Genomic DNA, 21,399 nt, shown 5'->3' on the forward strand with positions numbered 1-21,399 from the left:
AAAGTGACCAAAATACTGGCTTGCATCCATAGATGCTTCTCAAGCAAATCCCGGGACATCATTCTCCCCTTGTACTCGGCCTTGGTGAGGCCACAGCTGGAGTACTGCGTCCAGTTTTGGGCTCCACAATTCAAAAAGGATTTGGAGAAGCTTGAGAGAGTCTAGAGAAGAGCCACACGCATGATCAGAGGTCAGGAAAACAGACCTTATGACGACAGGCTAAGAGCCATGGGGCTCTTTAGCCTGGCAAAGCACAGGCTCAGGGGTGATCTGATGGCCACCTATAAGTTTATCAGAGGTGACCACCAGTATCTGGGGGAACATTTGTTCACCAGAGAGCCCCAAGGGATGACGAGGTCGAACCGTTATAAACTATTGCAAGACCGTTTCAGGCTGGACATAAGGAAGAATTTCTTTACTGTCCAAGCCCCCAAGGTCTGGAACAGCTTGCCACCAGAGGTGGTTCAAGCACCTATACTGAACACCTTCAAAAGTAATTGAATGCTTATCTTACTGGGATTCTATGACCCCAGCTGACTTCCTGCCCTTCGGGTGTGGGGCTGGACTCAATGATCTTCCGAGGTCCCTTCCAGCCCTAATGCCTATGAAATCTATGAAACTGACAGCTTGAAACAGCTGGTAGATAGCATTACAAAAAATGGACATGGTAAATTCATCAGTTCAACTGGCTTTCAGGAATGTTTGCAGAAGTGCTCAGCTGTGAATCAGATATGACCAAATATTTTCTGTCTTATATCATTGATGTTAAAACCTCTTTCGACATTACCAGTGTCTGAGGAGTGGAATGAATTTCAAAGAGTATTTATCAACTTGCCATAGAATGCTTTCACTGTTAGCAGCTTATGGAAATGTCAAGTATCTAAGAAATCTGTCCCTGTATTACTGGCAAATGACAACATTGAGAGAACACAAAAAGATGCACATGGTTACAATGTTTTCATTTTCGTTTACTGGAAAGACTTACAACAAACTGCCTCCAGACCAAGTAATTGAAATGACCATGAACAAAAAATCCAAGAACAAAAGAAGTGGGGGTTGGATTGGATTCACCAAGAATGTATCCATGGTTGCAATCAACATATTCAGTACACCAGTTGTGCACTTAAGGGAACAACTAAAACAGGTGGCGTATTTCAAGCAACCCTTGTATCGCCATCCAGAACTGAGACCATCAAGAACAGAAACGGACTGCAAGGTTGTTGCAGTGAAGACAGTTCTGGAAGGATGGGACATGGACCCATGGAATCTGAATTGACCAACTTTTTGCTCCCTTTGCTCTGGAGAGCCAACAACAGAAGAGTTAAGAAAGAGTCTCCACAAAGCCCATGATAAGGGTAATGTGATGGTGGAAAACATTCTGGAGACGCTTTCTTCCAGAACTTAGTCAACACATGACACATCCACCAAAAAGAAAAGTAAGACCTTTGCGACAAAGACAACTGCAACCAAGAACAAGCAAGCGTACAGGAAAATGGTTGACATTACTGTACTGGAACAAGTCATTGACCTTCTAACCAGCTGAAAAGAAACTATCAGGACTTTAAAAGAAATCATGCAATACAGAATTACTTCTATGAGCTTTTCACTCTTCACAGCAGATGGGACATTCCACAAACCTGTCAAATCAAAGTTCATAACATCGATGAACCTCCAGTTGATCTCACCACCATCACATTATCATGCATTAATTGATATTGGAATGATGTGGAATAAAGTCCCATGACGTAAGACACTGTCTGACTACACCCTCAATCTCTTCAAATATGTCACTGGCTGACACCCACAAGCACTGGCATTTCACTTCATTAATGATGTTTACGATGAAAAATTGCTGAAGACTAGTACAAAACAGTGCGAGCCGCAGCATTGCTGAAAGTAATTTGGGTTTGTTCCTAATGTTTACCCTGTTTCTGACCAGCAAATGCCTACTGGAGCATCCTGGCGCTCAATTCTATCAAAGCACTCTAACAAAATGAAACTACAACATTTCCTCTTGAATGAATGGCATTCTTACTTCCAACACAATGACCTGTACTTCACAATGAATCTTGTCTGCTATGACTTAAAATCCAGAGAACATGATACATGCTTTGTATTGAAATCTCCATGTGAAGCTGATACAAGGGCGTTCTTCCATGAAGCTCAAAAGGATAATTCCTGCACCACTGTTTTGATTTCAAAGATACTGATGTTTGGGTTGTTGCTTCCTACATCAGTCACAAGACTGAGCAAGATATCTAGATGTACAGGAAGAAACCAGGAGACACACCATCATATTACTACAGCCATTCATTATTTCCATAGCTTGATGTAGCATCCACTGCTCTCGCAGTTTAAGGATTCAATGGAGTAGACACAGTGCGAGGTTTCTTTGGCTGTGGTAAAGTGACATCAATGAAGCGAATCTTACAATCAAAACATTTGATGTACATGGAGACTGTGCAACAATTTGGAAAAAATAAGGAGCTCACCAAAGATCTGTTCGATAAACTGGCTTTATTCACTGTCAGAATATTTTATAATGATCCTACGAGTAATAGTTTGTCCACTGCTTGTGCACATAAATGGCAGCAAATGGTACACTACAATTCTGCAGGACTTCTTCTGGATCATGGCTCCTTCAAACAGCACTGGCTTTGAGCACACTTGCAAGCCCATAAATGGAGAAATTCACATGCACAAACTCTTGATCCAACAAATTTTGGGTGGACGTCAGTGATGGATGTATTGGAAGGTATTGGAATCTGCAACGCATATTAGAAGTACACTGCCAGATGGAATGAACTTGCCTCCAAACAATGAATATGGATATTCAGATGAGCCAATTAAAGCTACTATCCTAGAGTGATCTGAAGAAGACAGTGATACAAAAAAAGAATTACACTAGATTAAGAATACCTAGTGTATGCCATGTCAGACTTGACTTCAAATTTGAGTTGAAGCATTTTATTTTACTTAATTGTTCCACAATCATTTGTAACTTTGATATTAATAAAATTAAATGTGACTTTGAAGAAATAAATGGTAAAACTTTCTACTTGAAACAAGTACTCTTATTATGTTGCCAAAAAAGTGGTCAATATTTCATTTAAAGGCTTAGAGCTGCCAAACAACGGGACTTTACTCATCAAAAGGTAAAGGCAAAAGGTAAAGACAAGGAAGGCAAAGGAAGTTTGTGGGTTATTGCAATACTTAGTTTTAGCTGTTTAGAAAAATCAAAATCGACATTTATTAATCTCCTTAGTCGTGGCCACCATTTTTAAAGATGGCAGCCAAACATTAAAATTAGAAGTGACCCCTAGACTAAATTTTATCCCAAGCAACTCAAAAATGATTTCTAAAAGGGCCATAAAAGAGCCCCTAAAAAACCATGTGGACTTTATATATACAACTGGACTAATATTACACTCTCCATTTTTTTAATATGCTACTACATAATTTTACCCCCTGCCCTACCCAACAACTTCAGTGGAGGACAAACTGAACAGATCTTAAGTGCGTCTAGTTCCCTTGTTCTCCCTGCCCAAATGATGTGTAGAGAGGAGGAGAGGGATAAACTCTTTATAAACTGTGCATTGCATAAAAGCTCTTGTCTATCTCTCAATTATACATAAAACATTGGGGATAACCTGAAGCCTTGATTTAATAATCAATTTTCTAAACTAGAAGTTCCCTTTGCATTAGTATATCAATGAATTTGAGTGTAGATTGAATACTGGTACTTTGAGATACTTTAAAGATAATAATCATTATGTTTTAACATTCCTGTATAACATCTCCAAATGCATCTCCAAAGCACTATACATCCTGTAGATAGGGGTCACTTCACCACCATCCGAATTCTTGTTCACCAAGTAATAACATTTTAAGATAGAAAATTCAATGAACACCCAAGGTCCCCGACTTAATGGTAGTGGAAATTGGAAAGCTTTTAATGAACAAGATGGAGGATTCAGACAGATTGGTCATCAGGGACTAAGAAGATAGTCTTTTTCCTTGCAGTAAAATAGGAGCCTTGTGACCAACTTGGCCTTAAGTGTTACTTTGATTTGGTGGGCATAGCCTGACAAATATTAAAAGTAGGTATTGGCCACTCACTAGCACGTTCTGGGCTACAAAACCAGTATGTGGGATTGAGAACAGATTATATGTCAATATACCTTACTGTATACATAATTATTTACAGGAATTCTTCCCAAACTCTTTAAAGAAGTATTAGACAGTAGCCTAATGTTATATACATGTCACAAAGACTACAAAGAAAAATAAAAGTATTGAGTTGTCAAGGCTATTGGGCTGATGAAACATACGGTGAAGCTGCAGAAGAGTAGGCTGTCACTCAAATAGTAGCAAGAGTTGGGAGGAGAAAAAGAGTGCAAAGAGTAGAAGGGGATAACAGAGAAGCCAATTCTTCTAAAAAGTAGGTTGGTGGAAGTCAGAATTAAAGTTAGGATTGTCTTGAACTGAATCTTGAGATGCATGAAGAATCAGAAGAAGTACCAGTATTAGAGGAGTTGGGAAATTAAGCATGAAGGTAGACAGCAGGATTCTATGAATTCTGGAGCGTGAAGAGCTGAAGACATCAGTAGAGGGAGATCAACCCAAGAAACCTTACTTAACTTTTCAGGAAACAAAAAAAAAACCAAACAACATAAAAATAATGGTCATAATTTAAGGTGACTCTTGGACTTCAATAGCAGTTTCCAATCTAAAAACAATTAAGATAAAGTATCCAACCTATTATCTTAACTCAGAGACAGACAAATGTTGACTTACATAAAAAGCAACACACTTATTTAAAAAAGGTTGAAATCAAAGGTAGTGTTAATATTATATAGTATGGAAAATCATGATTACTTTCCAGATGGTTGACTATTGAGTATAAACATACTGACCTCCATCCTACAATCACAAACACAACAAAGTAAAATATCAAAATAGCACATTGCATACATAGCTAAAAATAAAAAAACCGCTAAAAGTTTAACTAAAAAGCATTTTAGTTAAATGTAGAAACATTGTTTTGTTTTCCCTCTAGGAAAATGTTTTCTAATTTTTCCCCAGATCTTGAAAGTTACAGAACAAAATGTTCTATCCCTCTATAATACATATAAACTTAATTCCATCCTGCAAATAATACCCACAAACACGGCGCATTACAAACACTTTAAATTGAATTATAATATATATTTATTGGCAGTTAAGTATATAATTTTATATTGCTGCCTTTACTTATTCTTTCTTCTGGGGCATGATTTCTTATTCAGTTCTATGTATTATAAAGAACATATTGTTATCCCTGTGTAGGCTCTGCGTAGGTTTCTTATCCTTAAAAGCTTGCAATGATATTGGTTAATTGCTAGATTTTGGGCACCTTTCTAACCTCTTTCTTTCAGTGGGTGTGAAAGGGTTTACTTGTAATATATATTGCTACTGACAGAATTTTATCTTGTTCTCCTGGAATCTCAGCAGCAATTCCCAAGTTAGAGGCTTCCCCAGAAAGCACGTCAAAGGATTCCCACCCACACACTGAATATCTAACAAGCCCTGACCCATTTTTTTCCTTATTAAAGCAGCAGTACACATTAAATAGAGAAACAGAGAGAGAGAGAGAGAGAGAGAGAACTTGTCTACGCATGAAACAGAAGAGGAGGTAAATGTATGCAAGAACTGCAGCAGGAACTTCACCCTGTTGGATTTTATTTCTTACTAAACCATTACCAAGAAGATAGGACATCTATTTAAAATGCAAACTTCAAATTTATTTTTCCTTTACTGGTCTCACGTAGAGATTTACAGCTCTAGCTGTCTTGCCTAGGTTTAAGGAAGACTACAATTATTGGGGCTGAATATGGAAAAATACCATGATTCACCTTTGCTTATACTTTCTGACTGTGTCATTGCGTGTTTTACTGCAGTTTGGGCATTAATGATTTCTTAACTCCGTTTCATGAAATTAGGGTATAATGCAAAAAGTAAGCAAGAAAGTAAAGAACCACCATTAAAACAGTTTTTACTCAGATTGTTAAAATGTGTCTAACTAGAACAACAAATATTCTGTCATAGTTAACTTTAAAGGCCCCAGTGTCAGGATAACAATGTGACTACTATGCAAATTACATGCCTTAGAATCTGAAATATAGTCTAAATCAGGGGTGGGCAAAATACAGTCCATGGGCCACATCCAGCCTGCTAAGCCATTCTATCTGGCCTGCAGGGCCCCTAAAAAATTTAGAGAATTCACATGCATCTGTCCTTGCATGTGAATAGGACAGGGGCAATAGGACCCAGGGGTAGCCCTGGCGTGCTCCTGCAATAGCAGGGCCTGCCCCACAGCCGGAAGCCCCAGTAGGGGCTTCTGGCCTGGCACCATGTGGCTCCTCCAGTGCAGAAAACTCAGGTAAACCGGGGGAAAGGGCAGGGGATGAACTGGTGCTGAGCACAGGGGAAAAGCAGCCCCTCCCCTGCTCCATGGCCAGCGCTCCCTGCTGCAGCTGCTCACAGCCCGTGTGCGGCTGTCCTGAGCAGGCACAGGCATCCCCGTGCAGGCTATGAGAGGCTGCAGTAGGGACCACCAGCCACGGGGCGGGGCAGGGGCCACTCTTCCCCCACACTCAGCACCAGTGCGTTCCCTACCAGCAAGCGCGGGGTCGGGGTTACGCACTGACCCCTGCCTGTACCATGGAGCTCAGGGGAGCACCGGGAATGAGCAGGCATGGGAGCCAGTGGGAGCGTAGTGCCCGCACTCGTGTCCCAGAGCCAGCACCAGGGGGGCCCAGAGCAGGGCAGCAGGAGTACAGGGTCCCAGCCGGCAGGGGTTCTATGGAGCCAGGCCAGCTATCCCCTCTTCCTGCTGGTGCAACCCAGCCCAGCTCCACAAACCCCTGCCAGCCTGCACCCCACTCTGGGCCCTATAGGCCCTGGCCCTGGGACACTGGTCCCAAGACATTGGGACACTGGTCCCAACAAGGTGACCAGGGGGCAGGGTACCTGTCAAGGGGTCAGGCTACCCATGCGGCCCTCAACAGTTTGCCAAAACTTGGTAAGCGGCCCTCCACCCAAAATAATTGCCCACCCCTGGTCTAAATCATGGGATTTTTCCAGTACCTCAAATTATTAATAGTTACAATGTTTGTTTTCTTCCAGCAATAACAAAATGGCAGGCAAAAAAACCACTTCAGATGCACTTGATTTGTCTGTTGCGTTCACAAGTTCACAAACATACTCAGTCACTGATTTCATTGGCTATAGTTGCATATGGTCCTCTCCTGTTTCTGAACATGACCCCTTGCAAAGTGAACCAAATGGTAAAAGATAGAACAGTCTTCACTGAAACAGAACAGTCTAGTTAAACATGAGAAGTAGAAGGTACAGACAGGAAATTTGAGAGAAGTTATGCTTTCTACACAACTAGATGTCATTTTCACCAAACTAGAAACCAGAGATGAAAAAGGTTTACTGAATCATATGGGCCAAATCCTGGCTACTCAAGAAAGTGAAAAAAAGTTGTTTATGACCAACACATTTCTTTATGATTAAATATTTGACATAACTAGCCTTCATCACTTAAAACAAATTTAATCTGCCTGTATTATTCATGTCTAGCCAATTGAAAGCTTGACAAATCAGAAGAAACTGACTGCACACCACTTCATGTTCTTGCCCCCAAAGAGGTTTATAGTTAATTAAAATTATAAATAAATTAAAATGGCTCACAGCTGTCCAAAAACATTCCAGTCAATAGAAATTTTAATTTACACACTTACCAAATAAATGTTCTTTCATTTGTAACTGTACTGGAGAACTGACATCCCAAGGCTAGTGGGATAAATAACCACTATATAGTTAGTGAAGGAACACTTTTTCTATTTTAAGATGCCACACTGAATTATAAATATAAAGTACTGTACAACAAAGTTACATTTCTTATCTTCTGGAAAAGGATCCATCAACTTGGTCACTCCATTGCTATATAAACAGGAGAGTTGCAGGAAAGAAAAGCAAAAATGTATCTGTAACATGCAGGAAATTAAAGTGTGGGTTATGAGTCAAGACCTTTCTCAAACAGTGGTTGAACATATGACTTCAGAAAGAATATTAAGGATTCTTGTGATGAACATGGGTTTATATGGTTGATAACCCCAACTCCAGCACTCAAATGAACAGCTTCACATCATCATATTAATACTAAAAGATGTCAGAAAACCCTTCTCAATTTTAAAATGTCATAATAAATCATAAATAACTTATCTTAATTGTTAAATAACTTATCTTTATCATAAACAATCATGCATAACTTATCTGTAATTTGGTATTACTCAATGTAGATCTTATTGTAAATGAAGGCAGAGAAGTGATGGGCAAAGAATGTAACTTTAAAAAACCTCCAATACCTTTTCTATTGGGAGACTGATACCTGGAACTTTAAAAATGTTTTTTTTTCATTTAGCAAACCTCTCTCACAACAATCTGACTAAAATATTTATACATAAGCGAAATGGATGTTATGTCTCTAGACTTTCCAGGGACCTCCCCTTGAGCCACTCCAAACCCCTTCTGCCATATCTGCTGCTCTACTTTCTGCTCTTAGGCCTGTGCTCCCTGCCTGATCTCGTGCTCTGCTTTCTGGTGGTGTTGCCAGCAGGACTTTAGCTTCTTCAACCATGGAATGTTCTTCCAAGAAGAAGGATCACTGGGAAAAGATGGGATCCACCTTACAAAGAGATGGAAGAACATCTTTGCAGATAGGCTCACTAACCTAGTGAGGAGATCTTTAAACTAGGTTCACTGGGGGATGGAGACCACAGCCCTGAGGTAAGTGGGGAAGTGGGAGACCTGGAGGAAGAGCAAGCAGGAGAAGACAACAGGGAAGGTGTTTCATACTTCCTAAGAAATCAGGGCAATTGACTAGTTACTTCAGGTGCCTGTACATGAATGCATGGAGCCTGGGAAACAAGCAGGAAGAATTGGAAGTCCTTGCACAGTCACAGAAATATGATGTGATTGGAATAACAGAGACTTGGTGGGAACTCCCATGACTGGAGCACTGTCATGGATGGGTACAAAATGTTCAGGAAGCACAGACAAGGAAGAGGAGGAAGAGTTGCACTTCATGTAAAAGAGCTATAGAATTGCTCAGAGCTCCAATATGAAACTGGAGATAGGCCTGTTGAAAGTCTCTGGGTTAAGGTTAGAGGGGAGAACAAGAGTGATGTTGTGGTGGGTGTCTGCTATAGACCACCAGACCAGGAGGAAGTGGTGGATGAGGCTTTCTTCAAACAGCTAGCAGAAGTTTCCCAGTCACAAGCCCTGGTTCTCATGGGGGACTTCAATTATCCTGACATCTTCTGGGTGGACAATACAGCAGTACACAGACAAACCAGGAAGTGTTTGGAAAGTGTTGAGGACAACTTCCTGGTGCAAGTGCTGAAGCAGCCAACTAGGGGCTGAGCTCTTCTTGACCTGCTGCTCACAAGCAGGGAAGAATTGGTGGGGAATGTAGTAGTCAATGGGAACTTGGGCAGCAGTGACTATCAGATGATTGAGTTCAGGAACCGGAGGAAAGGAAACAAGGAAAGCAGCAGAGTAAGGAGCCTGGACTTCGGAAAAGCATACTTCAACCCACTCACGGAACTGACAGGCAGGATCCACTGGGAAGCCAGTCTGAGGAAGAGAAGCATCCAGGATAGCTAGCTATACTTTAAAGAAGCCTTACTGAAAGTGCAGGAAGAAACCAGCCCAATGCACAGGAAGACTAGCAAGTATGGCAGAAGGTTATTTTGGCTTAGCAAGGAACTCTTCAGTAAACTTATAAAGGGAAGCTTATAAGAAGTGGAAACTTGGACAAATAACTAGGGAGGAGTATAAAAGCATTGCTCAGGCATGCAGGAATGAAGTCAGGAAAGCCAAAGCTCAATTGGAGTTGCAGCTAGCAAGGGACACAAAGGAGGACAAGAAGGTTTTTTACAAGTATGTTGATAGCAAGAGGAGGATCAGGGAAACTGTGGGTCCCTTACTGAATGAGGGAGGCAACCTTGCGACAGAGGTTGCAGAAAAAGCTGAAGTGCTCAATGCCTTCTTTCCCTCTGTCTTTACAGGTAAGGTCAGCTCCCAAACTATTGCGCCAGGCAGCACAGTCTGGAGAGGAAGTGAGAAGCCAACAGTGGTGAAAGAACAGGTTAAGGATTACTCAGAAAAGCTGGACGTATATAAGTCCATGGGGCCAGACGGGCTGCAACCAAGGGTGCTGAGGGAGTTGGCTGATGAAAGTGCAGAGGCACTGGGCATCATCTTTGAAAACTCAAGGCTATCAGGAGAGGTCCCAGATGATTGGAAAAGGGCAAACATAGTGTCCATATTTAAGAAAAAGAAAAAGGAGGACCCAGGGAACTACAAGAAAGGATCCTTCATCAGAGAAGCTGGTCTCTGGAAGCACTGGTAAGACTTTTTGAGAGACCATGTTATAGCCAGAAAAGAGGATGAGATTATTCCATTTTCTGCATCTCATCTTTAAATTATATGGCTATTTTTTCTAATACAGTTTATTTTTCTTATGCAATAAACCTAATTTTTATTTTACACACTTTACTGAGTGTTGTGGGTGAATGCGTTGTTCAGCACAACTGATAATTTCAGACCTGCTACACTATGGGTGAGATCCCTGGAGGTGGCAAAATTTCCTCTGTTGGAGATGCAAAATCTGGGATGCAGGTAGGTGGAATTAAGAGTTGCTGGGAAGAAAAATTGTTCCAGGGGCAAATCATAAATCTACTCCTTGTAGACACGCAGCAGAATTCTGAGGAGAAACTTGAGGTCCTGAGGATACACCAAGAGTGGTTTGTCTCAGAAACATTGTGACAGTGGACAAAACCCATAGTATGGATACTTTGCCCACTGATCTCATCTGGCAAACTTAAGTGATTCCATGAATGTGGTTGCAGCAAGACTTATTTGTTGTTCTATACCCTTAAGTTCCTCATTACTTGCCAGCTAGCCAAAAATATTTCTGGCAAACACAGGGATATTTCATATAGCTGATGCTTTAAGAGGTTGATAAACTTATCACAGTTGACTATGTTTATCTGAAGAACTGCTTTTACTATGATTTCTATTTAACTGTTCTAATTGGCTTTCCCAAAGTTCCAATAGAGTTTTGATAGTGATCAATGAAAAGAACTGGGAGACATGTATATGATAAAAGGACAGTGTAGACCAGGCAGAAAGTCACTGAGCACAGTCCATCCCACCGCGAGGGGTTATGTACTTTAGTAACAAAGAACAGAGATAGAGAGTAGTTTATCCTCCATCTTATGGAATGGAAGGTTTCTAGCTGCTTTTGACCATCGTTTACCTATAGTATATCATCATTTCCCCAGGTTATCAATCTCCAACCTATATTAAAAGGTGGCTATTATTTAGTATAACTGGTGTAAGCCACATGACATCTGGTGGTATTAAACATTGGTGATCATAAGCTTTCCAGCTCTTGTTATGATGGCATATGGTCTTACGACATTCAAATCTAGGAACCAGATGTCCTACAGCAGTTGGCAAACTGACATTGCTAGTCCATATTTTTGATGGCTAAGGGTTATTCTTAAATGTGACAATTTTTTGTATGGTCACCTGTAGTATAATTCCATACTAGGAAGCACACACTAACTTTTTTCCTTTGAAAAACATTTGAAAGTTATGTTTTACAAAGCTATGTTACAAAAAGACACGCACAATTGTTTTGGTTGAGAAGTATTTTGGTAAAAAAGCAGGAATTAAGTTTGTACATACATCTGGATTGTGTTAGTTTTTAAGTACAAGAACCAAGTTGGGGGGGTTTTCTAAGACCTTTGTCAATGCATAGAAAGGATGCATAAGAAGGCAGAAAATAATGCACCTTTAGAATCATAGAAAATTAGGGTTGGAAGGGACCTCAGGAGGTCATCTAGTCCAGTGGTTCTCAACCTTTTTCCGACCAGGACCCAATGGCAAAGGTCCATGGCCTGTCCCTGACCCACACCCCCTGACCCTGCCAATGCACAACCCACAGTCCCCTGCCCCACAGGCCATGCTGGGACTCCTTGCTCCCAACCTGCAGCCCCCTTCTTGCCCCCACCTCCAGCCTTGCCAGAGGGGCCCCCAGCTGCCCTGTCCCACTTGGGCCAAAGTACTTTGGCTCATATGGGCAGCAGCAGAGTGAGTCTGGCCCAGCACAGGCTGAAAGGAGGAGGAGTGGGGCTCTTGTGCCATGTAAGGCAGTTTGGTCATGGCCTATCCCACCCCCTGAGCAGCATCTCCTGGCTACCCTGCCCCACGAGCATAGGCATTGGCTCCACTGTGACCAGACCAGCCATGCAGCTCTGTCCCCTGCCCCTTCTCCCACTGGAAGGAGCAGGCACCTTCCAGCCACCCCTCTGCCCTGCCGCAGTCTCAGCACCTGGCCACATTCATAGATTTCATAGACATTCGGGCTGGAAGGGACCCTGGAGGATCATCCAGTCCAGCCCCCAGCCCCAGGGGCAGGATGTCCGCAGGGATCATAGGATCCCAGCAAGATAAACATCCAAAAATGTCTTGAAGGCGTTCAAAGTGGGTGCATGAACCACCTTCAGCGGCAGTCTATTCCAAACCTTGGGGGCTCCAACAGTAAAAAAGTTCTTCCTTATGTCCAGCCTGAAACAGTCGCAGAGGAGTTTGTGACCATTCAACCTTATCATCCCTTGGGGCACTCTGGTGAACAGACGTTCCCCCAGATCCTGATGAACACCCCTAATAAACTTATAGGTAGCCCCAGATCGCCCACAGGTTGAGAAACACTGATCTAGTCCAACCCCCTGCTCAAAGCAGGATCATCCCCAACTAAATCATTCCAGCCAGGACTTTGTCAAGCCAGGCCTTAAAAATCTCCAAGGATGGAGGTTCCACCACCTCCCTAGTGCCCATTCTAGTTCTTTACCACCCTAATGAGAAAGTTTCCCTAATATCCTGCCTAAACTTCCCTTGCTGCAACTTCAGACTATTGCTCCTTGTTCTGTCATCTGCCACCACTGAGAACAGTCTGTTCCATCCTCTCTGTAACCACCCTTCAGGTGGTTAAGCTGCTATCGAATCCACCCCCAGTCTTCTCTTCTGCAGACTAAATAAGACCAGTTCCCCCAGACTCACTTCATATGTTATGTGCCCCAGCGCCCTAACCATAAATTTGACATTTCCTAACTTTATCCAGGTTACCAAGGCAATCATTTTAATGTAGTTACTCTGTATTTAATTACGGTTTATAGTATTAATACACTCACAAACACGTGTATTATATAGTAAGTATATACATACATCCTATATACATGTGTGTATACACACATATAAATACATATATACACACATACTATATACAGTGTTATTATAAATGTAGGTATCTATATTCGCTGATATATAAACAAACATACATACATGCATACATATACATACACATATACATATATATAGATATATATATATATCTATATAGATATCTATAGATCTATATAGATCTCTCTATATATGTATATGTGTGTGTATATATGTATGCATGTGTGTATGTATGCATGTATGTATTTGTTTATATATCAGTGAATACAGATACCTATATTTATAATATTAGATATAGATATCTATATAGATCTATAGATATCTATATATATAGATATAGATATCAGCACTGTAAATAGCATGTGTGTAAATGTTATATGTGTGTATCTATATATAGACACTCACACACATATATATGTCTGTATATATACTATATAGTACGTGTGTGTAGATCTATATATAAACACTGTAAACAGTAAGTAAATACATAGTAGTTACATTTAAAAACTACTTGTATATATAACTGTCCTGGCCTCTCATAGCAATTAAAAAGCAGATGCACTGAGACCGTCACTTTGCTGCTGTTGTATCAAGGGAACAAGATAAATTCTTAAAGGTTTGTCTCTACAGTTTGCTCTCACCTTTGATACAATGGCTGCAGAGGAATGCCAAATCTGGGATATTACTTTTTGGGATAAAGTAAGGGAAGGCATTGTCAATTTTTTTGTCTGGTATTACCAAAGAGAAAATACTTGTTTTGAAGAATGACCTTCGTCTGCCTGGAAGAATTTGAAGAATATTACTCTTCCAAGAGCCTTCTCCTGTCTGTCTGAGAAATGACGACTCAGCAACGCGTAGAAATAGAAGCAACACATGAGGTAGTGCCTCAGAGGAATTTCAGAGGTTCCCAAGCCTTTCAACAGTAAAGGAGTAACAGTAAAGGAGTAACATTAATGATGTGGACACTGGAGTCAGAAGCGGACTGGCCAAGTTCGCCGATGACACCAAACTTTGGGGCAAAGCATCCACACCAGAAGACAGGCAGGTTATCCAGGCTGACCTGGACAGGCTCAGCAAGTGGGCGGACGAGAATCTGATGGTGTTCAACGCTGAAAAATGCAAGGTTCTCCACCTTGGGAAAAAAAACCCGCAGCATCCTTATAGGCTCAGCAGTGCTATGTTGGCTAGCACTATGGAAGAAAGAGACTTGGGGGTCATCATTGACCACAAGATGAACACGAGCCTGCAATGCGATGCGGCGGCTAGTAAAGCGACCAAAACGCTGGCTTGCATCCATAGATGCTTCTCAAGCAAATCCCGGGACGTCATTCTCCCCCTGTACTCGGCCTTAGTGAGGCCACAGCTGGAGTACTGTGTCCAGTTTTGGGCTCCACAATTCAAAAAGGATGTGGAGAAGCTTGAGAGAGTCCAGAGAAGAGCCACATGCATGATCAGAGGTCAGGGAAGCAGACCCTACGATGACAGGCTGAGAGCCCTGGGACTCTTTAGCCTGTTACTGTCCGAGCCCCCAAGGTCTGGAACAGCCTGCCACCGGAGGTGGTTCAAGCGCCTACAGTGAACACCTTCAAGAGAAAATTGGATGCTTATCTTGCTGGGATCCTATGACCCCAGCTGACTTCCTGCCCTTTGGGCGGGGGGCTGGACTCGATGATCTTCCGAGGTCCCTTCCAGCCCTGATGTCTATGAAATCTATGAAATCTAAAATCTTTAGGGATAGTGGAGAGGAAAATGTATGAAGATCAGATCTCCTATCCAGGTGTTTCCTACCTGCCATATCTAGTTTTATCTTTTCTTTGGAGCAAAGGTAATTGTTTCTAGTACAGGCAGTTCTCAGACTTACAACACAACTGGTTCCTGAAAACCACGACTTAAGTTGAAACGTCATAACTCGGAACCCATTTTCCCATAGAACAATGTTATAAATGGGGGATTGGTTCCTGAACTAAGGCCCTATACCCTATTTTCACCAAAAATAACAAAGAATTTTGCTCTCAATCAATTATAGAGGAGTAATATAGCTACATTAATGTATTTATATTGTAAGTAGCAATCATATTGATTTGGAAGGATTTCTTTGAGGTGACTTTGCTGGACTTTTTGAAGGGTTCTTGGCTGGAGTCTTCTCAGAAGTCTTGGCTGCAGGTTTTTCTGGAGTCTTGTCTGCTTTCTTAAATAAAGCGGCCAAGGAAGTTTGGACAGATGTTCTCCAGGGAGACAGGCAACACAACGAACTTGGTTGCTGACATGGCATCATGTCAGATCAAGCATCATAAAGTCGAAACTGACGTCAGAAAGTCAAAACAGGGCATCAATTTATAAACACTAAGTGCCATCCGTTGTAACTCAAAACGTCTTAAGTCAAGGATTGTCTGTATACAGAAAGTCTGGGCATAAAGTCTCTTTAACAATAGTGATAATTTAACTGTCACTAGACTTGGCTTCTAAGATACGTTTCAGAATCTTCCATTAACAATGAGCTATCCGAGCTTGGACCTCTTCTCCCCATTTGCATTTTATCCCTTGCCTCTCACTTCTGTACTTTATTTTCTCTTGTCTCCGTTCTATCCCATGTGCCATGAACCCAATTTATTAACTCCCACAAACACCTTTCCACAATATAGACAGAACTGAAGAAGCACTATTTTGGCTGCTTTCATACATCTAGTCAGTCACTATTTAAAAGGTAAGTTCAAATATTTGCCTCCTTTCTGAAGGTAACCTTCCATGTCATTTCCTGAGTTTACAAATAGTTATCTATAACTTCTATGAAAAAGAGCAATTGTTTTCATGGAACTCCAAAAAGTACATGGTACTGTTTCAGGATCTACATACACGTATGATGTAAAACTGGCTGCATACAAAATACTGCTCATGCTTCTACATATGATTTCACATTATAAAGCATAAATATTGTCCTTGTTAATACACAACTGGTGATTTTATTATTTTTGTTGTGTTTTATTTTTACATAAAATATAAATGTTATTAATTCCAAGCCAGTCCCTTGCATAGATGCAATTATCATAATTTTTTCATCAACATTAGGATTCAGAACAAAAAGGTGGTGGTGTTTTACAAGTGAGACATACATTACAAATATGTACAGAATTAAACATTTAAGACAAATACATGCAATAAAGAAAGGAATTTTAAAATTGCAAAATGAATTTGAAAACATGTCAGCTAGAGATCTGAGGCCATACATCATTAATTCAACAATACATCATTGTTGAATAACATACATCATTAAAGAAAAAAAGAAAAGACAAGAGAAATCAAGGAATAAAAAAAAAGTATTATTTATGAGAAAACTAGTAATAATGCACTACTTAAGAATATTTCTATATTACTGACCCATTTCACCTATCAAATTAAACCTTTACCTTTACCTGAACAAAAGTTGTCTGTGGTAGCAAATCCTGATGTAAGAGCAGAGCCTTATTTACTTAATGAGTAAATTTTGAATCCAGCAGTGCAAGTCACACAGTATTACAGGAAATGTAATACTGAACCTCAGTAAATTACCTTTGGTTTTTTATGAAACTGTCTAATCTAAGTGAGTCACAGCTAAATTTCCTCATTATTTCATTAAAAACTATTATTACATCCATTTCTTGTTTGTTGTGAAAGATGATTGTGGCAAAAATGATTTAGCAAACTATGTAATATTTTTAAAAACAAATCTATAACTAGAGTAATTCCAAATTAATCTTCTTGCATAGATTCTTTAAAAAACTAATTTTAAATAGAATTTTAAACAGTGACTACAGACAGTGGAGGAAATGCACTTAAGCAAGCTCAACTAAGATTTGTATGTAGTTAGTCAAAATCAAGTTAAAGCATATTTTCTAAGTTAAAGTAAATTCTGAAGCATAAGTCAGTAGTACTCCACCTGGAGCACACAGGAACATGTCATGTGGCCTGCAGGTCTCCACACAAGTCTGGAAATTTGGAGGCAGGAGAGCACTAGTGTTAATTGATCATCCATCAAAGTAACTCAGAAATATATGACACCCCGTAAACACTACAGATAAGACACAAGAATTCTACTTACGGATATGAGTCTGAAAGTTGCTGAGCTATTTGATAAGCTGCTGGGTCTCTGTCTAGGGCATATACTTTAATGTCACTTGCTTTCTGAAGAAGGGCGACAGTGTGACCTCCTGCTCCGAACGTCATATCCAGAAAACACTGTTGAACACAAAGGAGACAGTACTGTTATATAAAATATTGATTTGTAAAATCCACATTTTTTTTGAGGAAACATCTGGGTTTGACAAGCTTTCACATCACATGCAGGATTCTAATGGAAATGATCTTGGTGGGTTGTTGGGGATGAAACATATACAGACAATGCTCTAACAGAGTATGTCTATACTGCTCATGAAGGTATGTGCATCTATACTGCTCATGAAGGTATGCAGCATGTGTGGGCACATCTGCATTAGCTTCAGTTTAGTCATAACAGCTACAAGTAGTAGTTAAAAGATGGTGGCATGGACTTCAAAACTGCTATTCAAACTGACAGCAATCTGAATGAATATTCAGAGGCTTCAAACTCATGCTAGTCCATCCTGCTGCATTTGCCAATTTGACAACATTGTTATTTTTGTCAACTGGATCAAAGTTAAAGTAGCATGCTGAGCTACAACTACAACTCAGTATTACTGTACAGAAATATCCTCAGGTCTACTCCACACTATCTCAAACAATGCATGTTTCTATAAATCTTTGTAAATCATCGACTGCTTTTGTACATATGCAATAGTTTGAAGTCAGCACCTTTTTGCAGTAGTATGCCACAAAGGTCTGGCTTGATTTGGAGGCAGCCAGCACTAGGATCTGGCTGCTGCCCACAGTGCCACTGTCACTTCTCCCCACAGTATAGGCAACGCTCCCCACAAGCCAGTTGCAGCACAAGCAAATTCCCCTTCACTGCTAAACTCCTGCCCACCTAGCACGGTTTTGTCCCTGAGCAAAGCCTGCCAGCTCCATAGGCCAGATCAAATGACCCTGTGGGTCAGAGTCAGCCAACGGGACACAGCCTGCCAACCCCTGCTGTAGTTCATTGTTTCATGTACAAAGTCTCACTAGCCTTTAATAGAAAGACCCCAATTGGCCAGTATGAAATCCAGCAATGTATAACACTTTCAATTTCAAGGACCCTATATCATCTTTACATCCATGAAACGCTCTTTCTTACCTCACACTTGACTATGTTAACTTCTAGTGATGGGTCAATCTTCCACCATACAAGCTACACTTAATCTAGAAAAATGTATTATTTACTGCTCATGGGTGCAGTGGGCAAAAACTATGATGCCGCAGCTACATTGCCATAGCAATGGGCTCCCTCACTACAGTGCGTTGCTATAGCAACACAGCGGCTAAAAATAATCATGCGCTCCTGGCACAGTGCAGTAATGGCTGTTACTGTGCCATCATTTAGTACTTCCTAGAGGAAATACTAAATGACAGTGCAGTAGCAACAGCACCATAGGGGCACATGTAGATGCACCCACTGGCTGCTAATTAGGGTTAGTCATAGTAAAGCGTCAGTCTACATGTGCACCAGTATTAGGGTGCAGTAAATTAACTAACTATACTGTAGGATAGTACCGCGGAATACTTAATTGCACTGAAACAGGTGCTGACTGGGGCATGAGGGTGCTAAGGTGCAGGGGCTGACTGCTACCTACCCCTGTACTTTAGCACCCTCCTGCCCCATCCAGGCCTTCTGTTACCTGGTGCTGCTACCCAGAGCCTGGGGCTGATCCCTCGTGCCCTCTGCCAGCCCAGGACTGCTCCACCCCAGCTCATACTGCTGCTGTCCCAGGCGCATGTGTAGACGCTGAGCCTGACAGCAGTGTACTCCAGGGCAAACTGCACCAGAGTTTATCATGTCACATTAATTGCACATGTAGATGCACCCACTATGAATGTTTGATTTTTCCTTTTCCCAAAGTTTTTTGTCGTATCAGAATGTAAAAATTTTGAAGACCACATATAAAGTGTAACAGATGTAAATAGCATAAAGACTCCTTTACACCAAATAACACCTTGCTAAACTGTACACTAAAGAACTACATAAAACACAAAATGTAGTATTTCCACCCTAATAATCAAAGTTATAACACCTAAGCATACAAAGTGTAGGTCTAAGGTAAATACCTTCATATAGAAAAAAAGTTCAAATGACTATAACAGTTAGAACTATTAGAAATATTTGATGTACTTCACAAGCTGCCACACGTTTGACACCTCACAAAATCATTTACTAATTTCCTATTCAGAATATATTACTAACAGAAAAACAACAACACTTAACTATAATGAAAAAAAAGTTTTAACTGCAGAATCCATATGGTTCCAAAAGAAATCAGGAGCCAATTAAAGCCAGAATAAGGAAATCAAAGGAATTTTTCTTAACAATTTTCAGAAGCCATAAAAAAGTAAAAACTGAGACTTCATCTTAGGAAACACTATAATAATAAAAATAGAAACCTAAATATTTATGGAACTAATTGGACTCTACTGTGACTAACAGAAACTGAAAACTGCCAGGCTCTTGATGTTTCACTGGCTCCCACTATGTGCTACAGGTATTGTGCAATTAACTGGTTAATTGTGCAATTTCCTTAAGACCAGCTACAAAGTACCTATCATACCATAAAAAGCTCCAACTGGCCATATAATTAGACTTCAAAATGTGTACTAACTTTATACCTGGTTGATATTGAGCCTTAATTTGCACATATAGCGGAGTCTCCCCTACAGCTAGGAGCCCTGTTAGCTGATGGGGCTCCCAGCTGCAGGGGTGCACCATGCCCAGCCAGGTCCAAGAATCCCACAACTGAGGGGACTCTCAGCCCAAGCAGATGCTGACTCTGGGTCCCAGCATCATGCACCCCTAAGGTGGGAAGACTGCAGCAGCTCTGGGATTTCACATATCCAGAGGAGCGGAAATCCCAGCAGCTCTGGGATTTCACGTATCCAGAGGTGCGGAAATCGCAACAGCTGCATTTCCAAGCCACAGAGGTACATGGGGCACCCCTGTGGCTAGGAACCCCTGAGCTGAGGGAGCTCCCAGCCATAGGAGCTTGCTTCTTGCCAGTGCACAGGAGTCCAAAGTTAGGCTCCCTGTGCACAGGCAATAAGACGCAATGAGATTTAATGCATGTGTAGCATACCAGGAGGCACAATTGTGTAGACCGAGCATTAAATCTCATTGTGCCTTTACCAGCACATATAGAAGGGCCTGTTATCATCTCTTCATTTTACAAGCTGAAACGTCTGGCGCTGTAAAGACAGAATTATGCTATGACACCAACACAATTCCCAGAAAAAATACCAGTTAATTACCAGTATTGCATTTATCTTCCACTGAAGAAAACTAGAAAAATTAGGATACCAAATCAGTTTTTGCAGCCAGACAAAGTTATTGTATTCAAAATGTTTTACACAGGCTCATTGTAAGAATCCTGACATGAACTGTAACTATAGTTTTTAATCTTGCTTCTTTAATCCTATAAATGACCAGTGTCTCGGACGGCCAGAGCCGACTCGAGGTGATCTAATAATTGCTCGTTCGTTAGGCGGGCTGGTGAATAGAGAGGCGGACAAGGCTTAAATGGTTGCAAAAACTTTACTTACGCCGCTTGTAGCTGCGACGCAGACGGTCCGGTCGTATGAACAACTATGTTAGTTGTTCCAGCTGGCAAGGCTCAGGCTAGCTCATCCGTCCACAAATCGAGCCGGCAGGAACAGGGTACGTCTGGGATTGCGCTCGGTGACGGGGAGAAGAATCGATAGGTGATCAGTCTATCGATCAGCTCAGCCGCAAGTCAGATCTCTTTTTGATGCACTCTGCAGCGTGCTCAAAGTTCTCCGACTTGGGCGGAAGTCGCGCGAATTTTTAAACGGCTAGCAAGCCAATTACTAGCCGCCACGTAGGAATAATTTAGAGCTGGCCAATAGCGGGACACAAATTTGCATTCGAATAGCGGGAACTCTTTGCAC

At 41.2% G+C, this 21,399-nt stretch overlaps 1 protein-coding gene across 6 annotated transcripts in view; it reads right to left on the minus strand.

Annotated features, from left to right (window-relative positions):
• The window catches only part of METTL15 (methyltransferase like 15), a 231,835-nt gene that overhangs the window by 101,162 nt on the left and 109,274 nt on the right, over nt 1-21,399 (minus strand). For all 6 annotated transcript variants that reach the window (XM_006022929.1, XM_006022927.2, XM_006022928.2 and 3 more), the window contains exon 3: nt 17,435-17,571. In XM_006022929.1, the coding sequence (XP_006022991.1) occupies nt 17,435-17,571 (137 nt within the window). The remainder of the gene's footprint in view (nt 1-17,434; nt 17,572-21,399) is intronic.

Source organism: Alligator sinensis, unplaced genomic scaffold (genome assembly GCF_000455745.1).
Source record: "Alligator sinensis unplaced genomic scaffold, ASM45574v1 scaffold165_1, whole genome shotgun sequence".
NCBI classification, from domain to species: Eukaryota; Metazoa; Chordata; order Crocodylia; family Alligatoridae; genus Alligator; species Alligator sinensis.